We start from the raw sequence: 17,500 nt of genomic DNA, 5'->3' as shown, positions 1-17,500 counted from the left end.
GTAGCCGACATAACACAGCAGACTGCTTACCAAACAGTTTGTTTGACCACATAGCAAAGCAACCGTTTGCAGTGTGAGACCACGTTACCCCGGCAACAAAACCAAAGAATGTCACTCAAACAGAAGAGGGAAGTAACAAAGAGTCACTGACCAACAACCAAAATGAAACCGGTGTTTTTAAAAAAAAATTTAGGAGGGGCTCTGAAAGACACTCATGGGGGGTGTCCACTGAAAGTTGACTAGCAACAACTGGGACCTAAAAGACACCCACCCTGAGCTCCCACTAAATCTGCCCCAAGAAGAAGTAAACAAAAGAAAAACCAAAACACCAAACTTAAAGACAGGAAATAAACCAAAAAGGTGGAGCAAAACAGAAACGGAGAAGATCAGATAAAGGATTGTTCTTCTAGAAATGAACATAGCGAGAGACAACTAAAGGTGTTGACCTTCCACAGATATCAAGACCCCTGGCGCACTGGGCCAGCTGCTCTTTAATAGCACCTGGGCCAGCACAGGTGAAACACCATCCCACTAACGAGATGGCAACTAGCACAGTTGTAACACATACTGACTAACGAGGTGATAACAATCGGAGGGCCCTAAATGCTAATGAGCTACGAGCGCTCAAGTCCAACCTCAAAACATAAATGGAAAAAACAAGACCTGTGAAAGACCATTTGAACTGAACAGCTGTAGTCAGCTGACTGGCTTATCTGCCCTGCAGTTGCAGTGTGAAAACTCTGACTTCATAAGCCGACGTGGCGACAGACACGGTGACTGGTGGTATTGGGGTTTGGTGGTGACAGACACTGTGGTATTGGGGTTTGGTGGTGACAGACATGGTGGTATTGGGGTTTGGTGGTGACAGACACGGTGGTATTGGGGTTTGGTGGTGACAGACACTGTGGTATTGGGGTTTGGTGGTGACAGACACGGTGGTATTGGGGTTTGGTGGTGACAGACACGGTGGTATTGGGGTTTGGTGGTGACAGACACGGTGGTATTGGGGTTTGGTGGTGACAGACACGGTGGTATTGGGGTTTGGTGGTGACAGACACGGTGGTATTGGGGTTTGGTGGCGACAGACACTGTGGTATTGGGGTTTGGTGGTGACAGACACGGTGGTATTGGGGTTTGGTGGCGACAGACACTGTGGTATTGGGGTTTGGTGGTGACAGACACTGTGGTATTGGGGTTTGGTGGTGACAGACACGGTGGTATTGGGGTTTGGTGGTGACAGACACGGTGGTATTGGGGTTTGGTGGCGACAGACACGGTGGTACTTTGGTGGTGACAGACACTGTGGTATTGGGTTTGGTGGTGACAGACACGGTGGTATTGGGGTTTGGTGGTGACAGACACGGTGGTATTGGGGTTTGGTGGTGACAGACACTGTGGTATTGGGGTTTGGTGGTGACAGACACGGTGGTATTGGGGTTTGGTGGTGACAGACACGGTGGTATTGGGGTTTGGTGGTGACAGACACGGTGGTATTGGGGTTTGGTGGTGACAGACACGGTGGTATTGGGGTTTGGTGGTGACAGACACGGTGGTATTGGGGTTTGGTGGTGACAGACACGGTGGTATTGGGGTTTGGTGGTGACAGACACGGTGGTTTGGGGTTTGGTGGTGACAGACACGGTGGTATTGGGGTTTGGTGGTGACAGACACTGTGGTATTGGGGTTTGGTGGTGACAGACACGGTGGTATTGGGGTTTGGTGGTGACAGACACGGTGGTATTGTTTGGTGGCGACAGACACGGTGGTATTGGGGTTTGGTGGCGACAGACACGGTGGTATTGGGGTTTGGTGGTGACAGACACGGTGGTATTGGGGTTTGGTGGCGACAGACACGGTGGTGGTATTGGGGTTTGGTGGTGACAGACACTGTGACACAGACACGGTGGTATTGGGGTTTGGTGGTGACAGACACTGTGGTATTGGGGTTTGGTGGTGACAGACACGGTGGTACGGTGGTACAGACACGGTGGTATTGGGGTTTGGTGGTGACAGACACGGTGGTATTGGGGTTTGGTGGTGACAGACACGGTGACTGGTGGTATTGGGGTTTGGTGGTGACAGACACGGTGGTATTGGGGTTTGGTGGTGACAGACACGGTGGTATTGAGGTTTGGTGGTGACAGACACGGTGGTATTGGGGTTTGGTGGTGACAGACACGGTGACTGGTGGTATTGGGGTTTGGTGGTGACAGACACGGTGGTATTGGGGTTTGGTGGTGACAGACACTGTGGTATTGGGGTTTGGGCGACAGACACTGTGGTATTGTTTGGTGGTGACAGACACTGGTGGCATTGGGGTTTGGTGGTGACAGACACGGTGGTATTGGGGTTTGGTGGTGACAGACACGGTGGTATTTGGGTTTGGTGGCGACAGACACGGTGGTTGGTTTGGTGGTGACAGACACGGTGGTATTTGGGTTTGGTGGTGACAGACACTGTGACTGGTGGTATTGGGGTTTGGTGGTGACAGACACGGTGGTATTGGGGTTTGGTGGTGACAGACACGGTGGTATTGGGGTTTGGTGGCGACAGACACGGTGGTATTGGGGTTTGGTGGTGACAGACACGGTGGTATTGGGGTTTGGTGGTGACAGACACGGTGGTATTGGGGTTTGGTGGTGACAGACACGGTGGTATTGGGGTTTGGTGGCGACAGACACGGTGGTATTGGGGTTTGGTGGTGACAGACACTGTGGTATTGGGGTTTGGTGGTGACAGACACGGTGGTATTGGGGTTTGGTGGTGACAGACACGGTGGTATTGGGGTTTGGTGGCGACAGACACGGTGGTATTGGGGTTTGGTGGTGACAGACACGGTGGTATTGGGGTTTGGTGGTGACAGACACGGTGGTATTGGGGTTTGGTGGCGACAGACACGGTGGTATGGTGGGGACACTGTTTTGGTTTGGTGACAGACACGGTGGTATTGGGGTTTGGTGGTGACAGACACGGTGGTATTGGGGTTTGGTGGTGACAGACACGGTGGTATTGGGGTTTGGTGGCGACAGACACGGTGGTATTGGGGTTTGGTGGTGACAGACACTGTGGTATTGGGGTTTGGTGGTGACAGACACGGTGACTGGTGGTATTGGGGTTTGGTGGTGACAGACACGGTGGTATTGGGGTTTGGTGGTGACAGACACGGTGGTATTGAGGTTTGGTGGTATTGACAGACACGGTGGTGGTATTGGGGTTTGGTGGTGACAGACACGGTGGTATTGGGGTTTGGTGGTGACAGACACGGTGGTATGGGGTTTGGTGGTGACAGACACTGTGGTATTGGGGTTTGGTGGTGACAGACACGGTGGTATTGGGGTTTGGTGGCGACAGACACGGTGGTATTGGGTTTGGTGGTGACAGACACGGTGGTATTGGGTTTGGTGGTGACAGACACGGTGGTATTTGGGGTTTGGTGGTGACAGACACTGTGGTATTGGGGTTTGGTGGTGACAGACACGGTGGTATTGGGGTTTGGTGGTGACAGACACGGTGGTATTGGGGTTTGGTGGTGACAGACACGGTGACTGGTGGTATTGGGGTTTGGTGGTGACAGACACGGTGGTATTTGGGTTTGGTGGTGACAGACACGGTGGTATTGGGGTTTGGTGGTGACAGACACGGTGACTGGTGGTATTGGGGTTTGGTGGTGACAGACACGGTGGTATTGGGGTTTGGTGGTGACAGACACGGTGGTATTGGGGTTTGGTGGTGACAGACACGGTGGTATTGCTTTGGTGGCGACAGACACGGTGGTATTGGGGTTTGGTGGTGACAGACACGGTGGTATTGGGGTTTGGTGGTGACAGACACTGTGGTATTGGGGTTTGGTGGTGACAGACACTGTGGTATTGGGGTTTGGTGGTGACAGACACGGTGGTATTGGGGTTTGGTGGCGACAGACACGGTGGTATTTGGGTTTGGTGGTGACAGACACGGTGGTATTGGGGTTTGGTGGTGACAGACACGGTGGTATTGGGGTTTGGTGGTGACAGACACGGTGGTATTTAGGTTTGGTGGTGACAGACACGGTGGTATTGGGGTTTGGTGGTGACAGACACGGTGGTATTGGGGTTTGGTGGTGACAGACACGGTGGTATTGGGGTTTGGTGGTGACAGACACGGTGACTGGTGGTATTGGGGTTTGGTGGTGACAGACACGGTGGTATTGGGGTTTGGTGGTGACAGACACGGTGGTATTGGGGTTTGGTGGTGACAGACACGGTGGTATTGGGGTTTGGTGGTGACAGACACGGTGGTGGTATTGGGGTTTGGTGGTGACAGACACTGTGGTATTGGGGTTTGGTGGTGACAGACACGGTGGTATTGGGGTTTGGTGGTGACAGACACTGTGGTATTGGGGTTTGGTGGTGACAGACACGGTGGTATTGGGGTTTGGTGGTGACAGACACGGTGACTGGTGGTATTGGGGTTTGGTGGTGACAGACACGGTGGTATTGGGGTTTGGTGGTGACAGACACGGTGGTATTGGGGTTTGGTGGTGACAGACACGGTGGTATTGGGGTTTGGTGGTGACAGACACGGTGGTATTGGGGTTTGGTGGTGACAGACACGGTGGTATTGGGGTTTGGTGGTGACAGACACGGTGGTATTGGGGTTTGGTGGCGACAGACACGGTGGTATTGGGGTTTGGTGGTGACAGACACTGTGGTGGACACGGTGGTATTGGGGTTTGGTGGTGACAGACACGGTGGTATTGGGGTTTGGTGGTGACAGACACTGTGGTATTGGGGTTTGGTGGTGACAGACACGGTGGTATTGGGGTTTGGTGGTGACAGACACTGTGGTATTGGGGTTTGGTGGTGACAGACACGGTGGTATTGGGGTTTGGTGGCGACAGACACGGTGGTATTGGGGTTTGGTGGTGACAGACACTGTGGTATTGGGGTTTGGTGGTGACAGACACGGTGGTATTGGGGTTTGGTGGTGACAGACACGGTGGTATTGGGGTTTGGTGGTGACAGACACGGTGGTATTGGGGTTTGGTGGTGACAGACACGGTGGTATTGGGGTTTGGTGGTGACAGACACGGTGGTATTGGGGTTTGGTGGTGACAGACACGGTGGTATTGGGGTTTGGTGGTGACAGACACGGTGGTATTGGGGTTTGGTGGTGACAGACACGGTGGTATTGGGGTTTGGTGGTGACAGACACGGTGGTATTGGGGTTTGGTGGTGACAGACACTGTGGTATTGGGGTTTGGTGGTGACAGACACGGTGGTATTGGGGTTTGGTGGTGACAGACACGGTGGTATTGGGGTTTGGTGGTGACAGACACGGTGGTGGGGTTTGGTGGTGACAGACACGGTGGTATTGGGGTTTGGTGGTGACAGACACTGTGGTATTGGGGTTTGGTGGTGACAGACACGGTGGTATTGGGGTTTGGTGGTGACAGACACGGTGGTATTGGGGTTTGGTGGTGACAGACACTGTGGTATTGGGGTTTGGTGGTGACAGACACGGTGACTGGTGGTATTGGGGTTTGGTGGTGACAGACACGGTGGTATTGGGGTTTGGTGGTGACAGACACGGTGGTATTGAGGTTTGGTGGTGACAGACACGGTGGTATTGGGGTTTGGTGGTGACAGACACGGTGACTGGTGGTATTGGGGTTTGGTGGTGACAGACACGGTGGTATTGGGGTTTGGTGGCGACAGACACTGTGGTATTGGGGTTTGGTGGTGACAGACACTGGTATTGGGGTTTGATGGTGACAGACACTGTGGCATTGGGGTTTGGTGGTGACAGACACGGTGGTATTGGGGTTTGGTGGTGACAGACACGGTGGTATTGGGGTTTGGTGGTGACAGACACGGTGGTATTTGGGTTTGGTGGTGACAGACACTGGTGGTGGTATTGGGGTTTGGTGGTGACAGACACGGTGGTATTGGGGTTTGGTGGTGACAGACACGGTGGTATTGGGGTTTGGTGGCGACAGACACGGTGGGGGGGTTTGGTGGTGACAGACACGGTGGTATTTGGGTTTGGTGGTGACAGACACGGTGGTATTGGGGTTTGGTGGTGACAGACACTGTGGTATTGGGGTTTGATGGTGACAGACACGGTGGCATTGGGGTTTGGTGGTGACAGACACGGTGGTTTGGGGTTTGGTGACAGACACGGTGGTATTGGGGTTTGGTGGTGACAGACACTGTGGTATTGGGGTTTGGTGGTGACAGACACGGTGGTATTGGGGTTTGGTGGTGACAGACACGGTGGTATTGGGGTTTGGTGGTGACAGACACGGTTTTGGGGTTTGGTGGTGACAGACACGGTGGTATTGGGGTTTGGTGGTGACAGACACGGTGGTATTGGGGTTTGGTGGTGACAGACACGGGTGGTGGTATTGGGTTTGGTGGTGACAGACACGGTGGTATTGGGGTTTGGTGGTGACAGACACGGTGGTATTGGGGTTTGGTGGTGACAGACACGGTGGTATTGGGGTTTGGTGGTGACAGACACGGTGGTATTGGGGTTTGGTGACAGACACGGTGACTATTATTGGGGTTTGGTGGTGACAGACACGGTGGTATTGGGGTTTGGTGGTGACAGACACGGTGGTATTGGGGTTTGGTGGTGACAGACACGGTGACTGGTGGTATTGGGGTTTGGTGGTGACAGACACGGTGGTATTGGGGTTTGGTGGTGACAGACACGGTGGCTGGTGGTATTGGGGTTTGGTGGCGACAGACACTGTGGTATTGGGGTTTGGTGGCGACAGACACTGTGGTATTGGGGTTTGGTGGTGACAGACACGGTGGTATTGGGGTTTGGTGGCGACAGACACTGTGGTATTGGGGTTTGGTGGCGACAGACACTGTGGTATTGGGGTTTGGTGGTGACAGACACGGTGGTATTGGGGTTTGGTGGTGACAGACACGGTGGTATTGGGGTTTGGTGGTGACAGACACGGTGGTATTGGGGTTTGGTGGTGACAGACACTGTGGTATTGGGGTTTGGTGGTGACAGACACGGTGGTATTGGGGTTTGGTGGCGACAGACACTGTGGTATTGGGGTTTGGTGGTGACAGACACTGTGGTATTGGGGTTTGGTGGTGACAGACACGGTGACTGGTGGTATTGGGGTTTGGTGGTGACAGACACGGTGGTATTGGGGTTTGGTGGTGACAGACACGGTGGTATTGGTTTGGTGGTGACAGACACGGTTTGGGGTTTGGTGACAGACACGGTGACTGGTGGTATTGGGGTTTGGTGGTGACAGACACGGTGGTATTGGGGTTTGGTGGCGACGACACTGTGGTATTGGGGTTTGGTGGTGACAGACACTGGTATTGGGGTTTGATGGTGACAGACACTGTGGCATGGGGTTTGGTGGTGACAGACACGGTGGTATTGGGGTTTGGTGGCGACAGACACGGTGGTATTTGGGTTTGGTGGTGACAGACACGGTGGTATTTGGGTTTGGTGGTGACAGACACTGTGACTGGTGGTATTGGGGTTTGGTGGTGACAGACACGGTGGTATTGGGGTTTGGTGGTGACAGACACGGTGGTGGGGTTTGGTGGCGATGACTGGGGTTTGGGGTTTGGTGACAGACACGGTGGTATTTGGGTTTGGTGGTGACAGACACGGTGGTATTGGGGTTTGGTGGTGACAGACACTGTGGTATTGGGGTTTGATGGTGACAGACACTGTGGCATTGGGGTTTGGTGGTGACAGACACGGTGGTATTGGGGTTTGGTGGCGACAGACACGGTTTGGTTTGGTGGTGACAGACACTGTGGTATTGGGGTTTGGTGGTGACAGACACGGTGGTATTGGGGTTTGGTGGTGACAGACACGGTGGTATTGGGGTTTGGTGGTGACAGACACGGTGGTATTGGGGTTTGGTGGTGACAGACACGGTGGTATTGGGGTTTGGTGGTGACAGACACGGTGACTGGTGGTATTGGGGTTTGGTGGTGACAGACACGGTGGTATTGGGGTTTGGTGGTGACAGACACGGTGGTATTGGGGTTTGGTGGTGACAGACACGGTGGTATTGGGGTTTGGTGGTGACAGACACGGTGACTGGTGGTATTGGGGTTTGGTGGTGACAGACACGGTGGTATTGGGGTTTGGTGGTGACAGACACGGTGGCTGGTGGTATTGGGGTTTGGTGGTGACAGACACTGTGGTATTGGGGTTTGGTGGTGACAGACACGGTGGTATTGGGGTTTGGTGGTGACAGACACGGTGGTATTGGGGTTTGGTGGCGACAGACACGGTGGTATTGGGGTTTGGTGGTGACAGACACTGTGGTATTGGGGTTTGGTGGTGACAGACACGGTGGTATTGGGGTTTGGTGGTGACAGACACGGTGGTATTGGGGTTTGGTGGTGACAGACACGGTGGTATTGGGGTTTGGTGGTGACAGACACGGTGGTATTGGGGTTTGGTGGTGACAGACACGGTGACTGGTGGTATTGGGGTTTGGTGGTGACAGACACGGTGGTATTGGGGTTTGGTGGTGACAGACACGGTGGTACAGACACGGTGGTATTGGGGTTTGGTGGTGACAGACACGGTGACTGGTGGTATTGGGGTTTGGTGGTGACAGACACTGTGGTATTGGGGTTTGGTGGTGACAGACACGGTGGCTGGTGGTATTGGGGTTTGGTGGCGACAGACACTGTGGTATTGGGGTTTGGTGGCGACAGGGTGGTTTGGGGTTTGGTGGTGACAGACACTGGTATGGGGTTTGGTGGGGGTGGTTGGGGTTTGGTGACAGATACTGTGGTATTGGGGTTTGGTGGTGACAGACACGGTGGTATTGGGGTTTGGTGGTGACAGACACGGTGGTATTGGGGTTTGGTGGTGACAGACACGGTGGTATTGGGGTTTGGTGGTGACAGACACGGTGGTATTGGGGTTTGGTGGCGACAGATGAATAGGCTGACAAGTTTCAGAGGATTGGTCTTTGTTTCTGGCCATTTTGAGCCTGTAATTGAACCCACAAATGCTGATGCTCCAGATACTCAACTAGTCTAAAGAAGGACAGTTTTATTGCTTCTTTAACCAGAACAACAGTTTTCAGCTTTGCTAATATAATTGTAAAAGGGTTTTCTAATGATCATTTAGCCTTTTAAAATTATCAACTTGGATTAGCAAACACAACGTGCCATTGGAACACAGGAGTGATGGTTGCTGATAATGGGCCTCTGTACGTCTATGTAGATATTCCATTAAAAATCTGCCGTTTCCAGCTACAATAGTCATTTACAACATTAACAATGTCTACACTGTATTTCTGATTAATTTGATGTTATTTTAAATGATGAAAAAATGTGTTTTTCTTTTAAAAACAAGGACATTTCTAAGTGACCCCAAACTTTTGTGTGTGTGTGTGTGTGTGTGTGTGTGTGTGTGTGTGTGTGTGTGTGTGTGTGTGTGTGTGTGTGTGTGCGTGCGTGCGTGTTATATATATTGGTCATGTAGTGTATGTGGACACCTGTTTGTCATTCTAAATGATGTTTGTCATCATTAATGGAGTCTCATCATTAATATGGAGTCTCATCATTAATATGGAGTCTCGTCATTAATATGGAGTCTCATCATTAATATGGAGTCTCATCATTAATATGGAGTCTCGTCATTAATATGGAGTCTCGTCATTAATATGGAGTCTCGTCATTAATATGGAGTCTCGTCATTAATATGGAGTCTCGTCATTAATATGGAGTCTCATCATTAATATGGAGTCTCATCATTAATATGGAGTCTCGTCATTAATATGGAGTCTCGTCATTAATATGGAGTCTCGTCATTAATATGGAGTCTCGTCATTAATATGGAGTCTCGTCATTAATATGGAAATGATTTGCTTTGCTGCTATAACAGCCTCCACTCTTCTGGGAAGACTTTCTACTAGATGTTGGAACATTGCTGCTATAACAGCCTCCACTCTCCTGGGAAGGCTTTCCACTAGATGTTGGAACATTGCTGCTATAACAGCCTCCACTCTTCTGGGAAGGCTTTCCACTAGATGTTGGAACATTGCTGCTATAACAGCCTCCACTCTTCTGGGAAGGCTTTCCACTAGATGTTGGAACATTGCTGCTATAACAGCCTCCACTCTTCTGGGAAGACTTTCTACTAGATGTTGGAACATTGCTGCTATAACAGCCTCCACTCTCCTGGGAAGGCTTTCCACTAGATGTTGGAACATTGCTGCAGGGACTTGCTTCCAATCAGCCGCAAGAGCATTAGTGACGTCGGGCACTGATGTTGAGCTTTTAGGCCTTCTGGCTAGCAGTCGGTGTTCCAATTCATCCCAAAGGTGTTCGATGGGGTTGAGGTCAGGGCTCTATGCAGGCCAGTCAAGTTCTTCCACACCGATCTCGACAAACCATTTCTGTATGGACCTCGATTTGAGCACAGGGGCGTTGTCATGCTGAAACAGGAAAGGGTCTTCCCCAAACTGTTGTCACAAAGTTGGAAGCACAGAATCTTCTAGAATGTCATTGTATGCTGTGGTGTTAAGATTTCCCTTCACTGGAACTAAGGGGCCCGAACCATGGAAAAACAGCCCCCACCAAACTTTACAGTTGGCGCTATGCATTGGGGCAGGTAGCGTTCTCCTGGCACCCGCCAAACACAGATTAGTCTGTCAGATTGCCAGATGGTGAAGCGTGATTCGTCTCACTGTCATTTGGTTAAACTGGCCGCCCTTGAGCTGATGGGGAGGAGCTTTGTGATGGGAGGAGCTTTGTGATGGGGAGGAGCTTTATGATGGGAGGAGCTTTGTGATGGGGAGGAGCTTTGTGATGGGGAGGAGCTTTGTGATGGGAGGAGCTTTGTGATGGGGGAGCTTTGTGATGGGGAGGAGCTTTGTGATGGGATGAGCTTTGTGATGGGGAGGAGCTTTGTGATGGGAGGAGCTTTGTGATGGGAGGAGCTTTGTGATGGGAGGAGCTTTGTGATGGGGAGGAGCTTTGTGATGGGAGGAGCATTTGATCTATACTAGAGATGTGAGGTGAGCTAAAGAAGGGGAGTATGACCCCTGCTGGGAGTTTGACATGAGATTGGTCCTCCCTTTTCCTTTGTTCTCTGGCCACTGTGGCTGTGCTCATCTTCAGCACCATTTTTCCCCCGCTATCGTCATTAATCTGGATGCATTCAAAATCCCAAATACATAATCTATACACATTAAAAACAACCGTTGACTTTGACGTTAAAAGAAAGTGTGCTTGTTTATTAATTTACCAAGCTCATTTTTTTTGCAATGAATCATAGCAAATCCAACATTGAATCGTTCGAAAGATGTTATCCACTAACAGTACAGGAATGAACCAGGCAGTGGTTTTACAAGTAGCCTGGTCCCAGATCTGATTTGTGATGGGGTTTTTTCAGCTACATTGGTCTTTGTCATTGCTTGACAACAAACAGATCTGGGAACCAGTGGTTCCTAAGGAGATTGTTTCCATGTTCAGCTGACATTGGTCTTTGTCATTGCTTGACAACAAACAGATCTGGGAACCAGTGGTTCCTAAGGAGACTGTTTCCATGTTCAGCTGACATTGGTCTTTGTCATTGCTTGACAACAAACAGATCTGGGAACCAGTGGTTCCTAAGGAGATTGTTTCCATGTTCAGCTGACATTGGTCTTTGTCATTGCTTGACAACAAACAGATCTGGGAACCAGTGGTTCCTAAGGAGACTGTTTCCATGTTCAGCTGACATTGGTCTTTGTCATTGCTTGACAACAAACAGATCTGGGAACCAGTGGTTGCTAAGGAGACTGTTTCCATGTTCAGCTACATTGGTCTTTGTCATTGCTTGACAACAAACAGATCTGGGAACCAGTGGTTCCTAAGGAGACTGTTTCCATGTTCAGCTGACATTGGTCTTTGTCATTGCTTGACAACAAACAGATCTGGGAACCAGTGGTTGCTAAGGAGATTGTTTCCATGTTCAGCTGACATTGGGATGGTTTGTGTCACTGAAGACGTATTGTTGTAAATCGCGCTGAATTAAAGCATCTGCTGAATGACTCAAATGAATCAAATCTGCTGAATGACTCAAATGAATCAAATCTGCTAAATGACTCAAATGAATCAAATCTGCTGAATGACTCAAATGAATCAAATCTGCTAAATGACTCAAATGAATCAAATCTGTTAAAGAACTAAAATGAATCAAATCTGCTCAGGGACTAAAAATGAATCAAATCTGTTAAAGAACTAAAATGAATCAAATCTGTTAGATGAATCAAATCTGTTAAAGAACTAAAATGAATCAAATCTGTTAGATGAATCAAATCTGTTAAAGAACTAAAATGAATCAAATCTGTTAAATTAATCAAATCTGTTAAAGAACTAAAATGAATCAAATCTGTTAAATGAATCAAATCTGTTAAAGAACTAAAATGAATCAAATCTGTTAGATGAATCAAATCTGTTAAAGAACTAAAATGAATCAAATCTGTTAGATGAATCAAATCTGTTAAAGAACTAAAATGAATCAAATCTGTTAAATAACTAAAATGAATCAACTCTGCTAAAGCACTAAAATGTGTGAAATGTGTAAGTGAAGTATTGCTCCCCCCTTGTAAGTCACATCTCACCCTCTCTGCGTGCAGGATGTGGAGGTGATTTTCAGTAACATCTTGGACATCCATGAGTTGACGGTCAAGCTGCTGGGCCTGATCGAAGATGCAGTGGAGATGACCGCTGACGGTAGTCCACATCCTCTGGTGGGCAGCTGCTTCGAGGACCTGGCAGAGGTAGGACATAGATATACACACACACACACACACACACACACACACACACACACACACACACACACACACACACACACACACACACACACCTAAACTCACACACACACACACCTAAACTCACACACACACACACACACACCTAAACTCACACACACACTCTAAACTCACACGCACGCACGCACGCACGCACGACGCACACACACACACACACACACACACACACACACACACACACTAAACTCACACACTCTAAACTCACACACACACACCTCTAAACTCACACACACACACACACACACACACACACACACACACACACACACACACACACACACCTAAACTGCACACACACACCTAAACTCACACACACACACACACACTAAACACACACACACACACCTAAACACACACACACACCTAAACACACACACACACACCTAAACACACACACACACACACACACACACACACACACACACACACACACACACACACACACACCTCTAAACTCACACACACACACTCTAAACTCACACACACACACACACCTAAACTCACACACACACACACACACACACACACACACACACACACACACACACACACACACACACACCTCTAAACTCACACACACACACACACACACGCACACACACACACACGCACACACACACACACACACACACACACACACACACACACACACACACCTAAACTCACACACACACCTAAACTTACACCCAGTGACACAGTCAACCTCTATTACCTCTATTCTGTCATAACTGATCCCATTACCTCTATTCTGTCATAACTGATCCCATTACCTCTATTCTGTCATAACTGATCCCATTACCTCTATTCTGTCATAACTGATCCCTCTACCTCTATTCTGTCATAACTGATCCCTTTACCTCTATTCTGTCATAACTGATCCCTCTACCTCTATTCTGTCATAACTGATCCCATTACCTCTATTCTGTCATAACTGATCCCTCTACCTCTATTCTGTCATAACTGATCCCATTACCTCTATTCTGTCATAACTGATCCCTCTACCTCTATTCTGTCATAACTGATCCCATTACCTCTATTCTGTCATAACTGATCCCTCTACCTCTATTCTGTCATAACTGATCCCTCTACCTCTATTCTGCCATAACTGATCCCTTTACCTCTATTCTGTCATAACTGATCCCATTACCTCTATTCTGTCATAACTGATCCCTCTACCTCTATTCTGTCATAACTGATCCCTTTACCTCTATTCTGTCATAACTGATCCCTTTACCTCTATTCTGTCATACATCCCTTTACCTCTATTCTGTCATAACTGATCCCTTTACCTCTATTCTGTCATAACTGATCCCTCTATTCTGTCATAACTGATCCCTCTACCTCTATTCTGTCATAACTGATCCCTCTATTCTGTCATAACTGATCCCTCTATTCTGTCATAACTGATCCCATTACCTCTATTCTGTCATAACTGATCCCTCTACCTCTATTCTGTCATAACTGATCCCTCTACCTCTATTCTGTCATAACTGATCCCTCTACCTCTATTCTGTCATAACTGATCCCTTTACCTCTATTCTGTCATAACTGATCCCTCTACCTCTATTCTGTCATAACTGATCCCTTTACCTCTATTCTGTCATAACTGATCCCTCTACCTCTATTCTGTCATAACTGATCCCTCTACCTCTATTCTGTCATAACTGATCCCTCTACCTCTATTCTGTCATAACTGATCCCTCTACCTCTATTCTGTCATAACTGATCCCTTTACCTCTATTCTGTCATAACTGATCCCTTTACCTCTATTCTGTCATAACTGATCCCATTACCTCTATTCTGTCATAACTGATCCCTCTACCTCTATTCTGTCATAACTGATCCCTCTACCTCTATTCTGTCATAACTGATCCCTCTACCTCTATTCTGTCATAACTGATCCCATTACCTCTATTCTGTCATAACTGATCCCTCTACCTCTATTCTGTCATAACATCCCTCTACCTCTATTCTGTCATAACTGATCCCTTTACCTCTATTCTGTCATAACTCACCCTTTACCTCTATTCTGTCATAACTAATCCCTCTACCTCTATTCTGTCATAACTGATCCCTCTACCTCTATTCTGTCATAACTGATCCCTTTACCTCTATTCTGTCATAACTGATCCCTCTACCTCTATTCTGCCATAACTGATCCCTCTACCTCTATTCTGTCATAACTGATCCCTCTATTCTGTCATAACTGATCCCTCTATTCTGTCATAACTGATCCTCTATTCTGTCATAACTGATCCCTCTACCTCTATTCTGTCATAACTGATCCCTCTACCTCTATTCTGCCATAACTGATCCCTCTACCTCTATTCTGTCATAACTGATCCCTTTACCTCTATTCTGTCATAACTGATCCCTTTACCTCTATTCTGTCATAACTGATCCCTTTACCTCTATTCTGTCATAACTGATCCCTTTACCTCTATTCTGTCATAACTGATCCCTTTACCTCTATTCTGTCATAACTGATCCCATTACCTCTATTCTGTCATAACTGATCCCTCTACCTCTATTCTGCCATAACTGATCCCATTACCTCTATTCTGTCATAACTGATCCCTTTACCTCTATTCTGTCATAACTGATCCCTCTATTCTGTCATAACTGATCCCTCTACCTCTATTCTGTCATAACTGATCCCTCTACCTCTATTCTGTCATAACTGATCCCTCTACCTCTATTCTGTCATAACTGATCTCTCTATTCTGTCATAACTGATCTCCTATTCTGTCATAACTGATCCCTCTACCTCTATTCTGTCATAACTGATCCCTCTACCTCTATTCTGTCATAACTGATCCCTCTACCTCTATTCTGTCATAACTGATCCCTCTACCTTTATTCTGTCATAACTGATCCCTCTCTATTCTGTCATAACTGATCCCTCTACCTCTATTCTGTCATAACTGATCCCTCTATTCTGCCATCTACCCTCTATCTATTCTGTCATAACTGATCCCTCTACCTCTATTCTGTCATAACTGATCCCTCTATTCTGTCATAACTGATCCCTCTACCTCTATTCTGTCATAACTGATCCCTCTACCTCTATTCTGTCATAACTGATCCCTCTACCTCTATTCTGTCATAACTGATCCCTCTATTCTGTCATCTATTCTGTCATAACTGATCCCTCTACCTCTTCTGTCATAACTGATCCCATTACCTCTATTCTGTCATAACTGATCCCTCTACCTCTATTCTGTCATAACTGATCCCATTACCTCTATTCTGTCATAACTGATCCCTCTACCTCTATTCTGTCATAACTGATCCCTCTACCTCTATTCTGTCATAACTGATCCCTCTACCTCTATTCTGTCATAACTGATCCCTTTACCTCTATTCTGTCATAACTGATCCCTCTACCTCTATTCTGTCATAACTGATCCCTCTACCTCTATTCTGTCATAACTGATCCCTCTACCTCTATTCTGTCATAACTGATCCCATTACCTCTATTCTGTCATAACTGATCCCTCTACCTCTATTCTGTCATAACTGATCCCTCTACCTCTATTCTGTCATAACTGATCCCTTTACCTCTATTCTGTCATAACTGATCCCTTTACCTCTATTCTGTCATAACTGATCCCTCTATTCTGTCATAACTGATCCCATTACCTCTATTCTGTCATAACTGATCCCTCTACCTCTATTCTGTCATAACTGATCCCTCTATTCTGTCATAACTGATCCCTCTACCTCTATTCTGTCATCCCTACCTCTATTCTGTCATAACTGATCCCTTTACCTCTATTCTGTCATAACTGATCCCTCTATTCTGTCATAACTGATCCCTTTACTATTCTGTCATAACTGATCCCTCTATTCTGTCATAACTGATCCCTCTATTCTGTCATAACTGATCCCTCTATTCTGTCATAACTGATCCCTTTACTATTCTGTCATAACTGATCCCTCTATTCTGTCATAACTGATCCCATTACCTCTATTCTGTCATAACTGATCCCTTTACCTCTATTCTGTCATAACTGATCCCTTTACCTCTATTCTGTCATAACTGATCCCTTTACCTCTATTCTGTCATAACTGATCCCTCTACCTCTATTCTGTCATAACTGATCCCTCTACCTCTATTCTGTCATAACTGGTCCCAAAGCCCTCTGCCCTATGAAGTATTAATGTAAAAAACAACATGTTTTTACCAAGCTGTCTTGCACATCTCTGCTAGAAGGCCTTCAGTTGATTGTATGCCTCTATGTAATACCCCCCCCTCCCCAGTAAGACATAGTAGTCAGCTTTTTTTAAACTCTTCCGTTAACTGTCTCTTTCAACTCCAGGAGCAGGCGTTTGACCCATACGAGACCCTGTCTCAGGACATCCTGTCCAGGCAGTTCCACGAGCACTTCAGCAGCCTGATGGCCCGGCCTACTGTAGGACTATACTTCCAGGTAAGGATAGGTTTCACCTCACTTGCACACACACATCTTGATTGTATTCATCACTTTTTCAAGATGGCGCTGGAGAACAAGGCTGACGTTTTACGTATTCCCAACCAATTGTTTTTTTTTTCTTTTTTTTTTTTCGTTTCTTTTGCGTTGTTTGTAACTTATTTTTATACTTATTTTGTACAGCACTTTGAGATATCAGCTGATGTACGAAGGGCTACATAAATACATTTGATTTGATATGTTGCCGCTA

General features: G+C 47.6%; 1 protein-coding gene across 1 annotated transcript in view; it reads left to right on the top strand.

Annotated features, from left to right (window-relative positions):
* Positions 1 to 17,500, top strand: part of sos2 (son of sevenless homolog 2 (Drosophila)) — a 145,375-nt gene that overhangs the window by 69,881 nt on the left and 57,994 nt on the right. The window contains exons 6-7 of the mRNA XM_052485607.1: positions 12,620 to 12,763; positions 17,140 to 17,250. Of these exons, the coding sequence (XP_052341567.1) occupies positions 12,620 to 12,763; positions 17,140 to 17,250 (255 nt within the window). The remainder of the gene's footprint in view (positions 1 to 12,619; positions 12,764 to 17,139; positions 17,251 to 17,500) is intronic.

This window comes from Oncorhynchus keta, chromosome 29, assembly GCF_023373465.1.
Source record: "Oncorhynchus keta strain PuntledgeMale-10-30-2019 chromosome 29, Oket_V2, whole genome shotgun sequence".
Classification (NCBI taxonomy): Eukaryota; Metazoa; Chordata; class Actinopteri; order Salmoniformes; family Salmonidae; genus Oncorhynchus; species Oncorhynchus keta.
The sequence above is the reverse complement of the archived record's forward strand: the minus strand, read 5'-3'. Positions and strand labels throughout refer to the sequence as shown.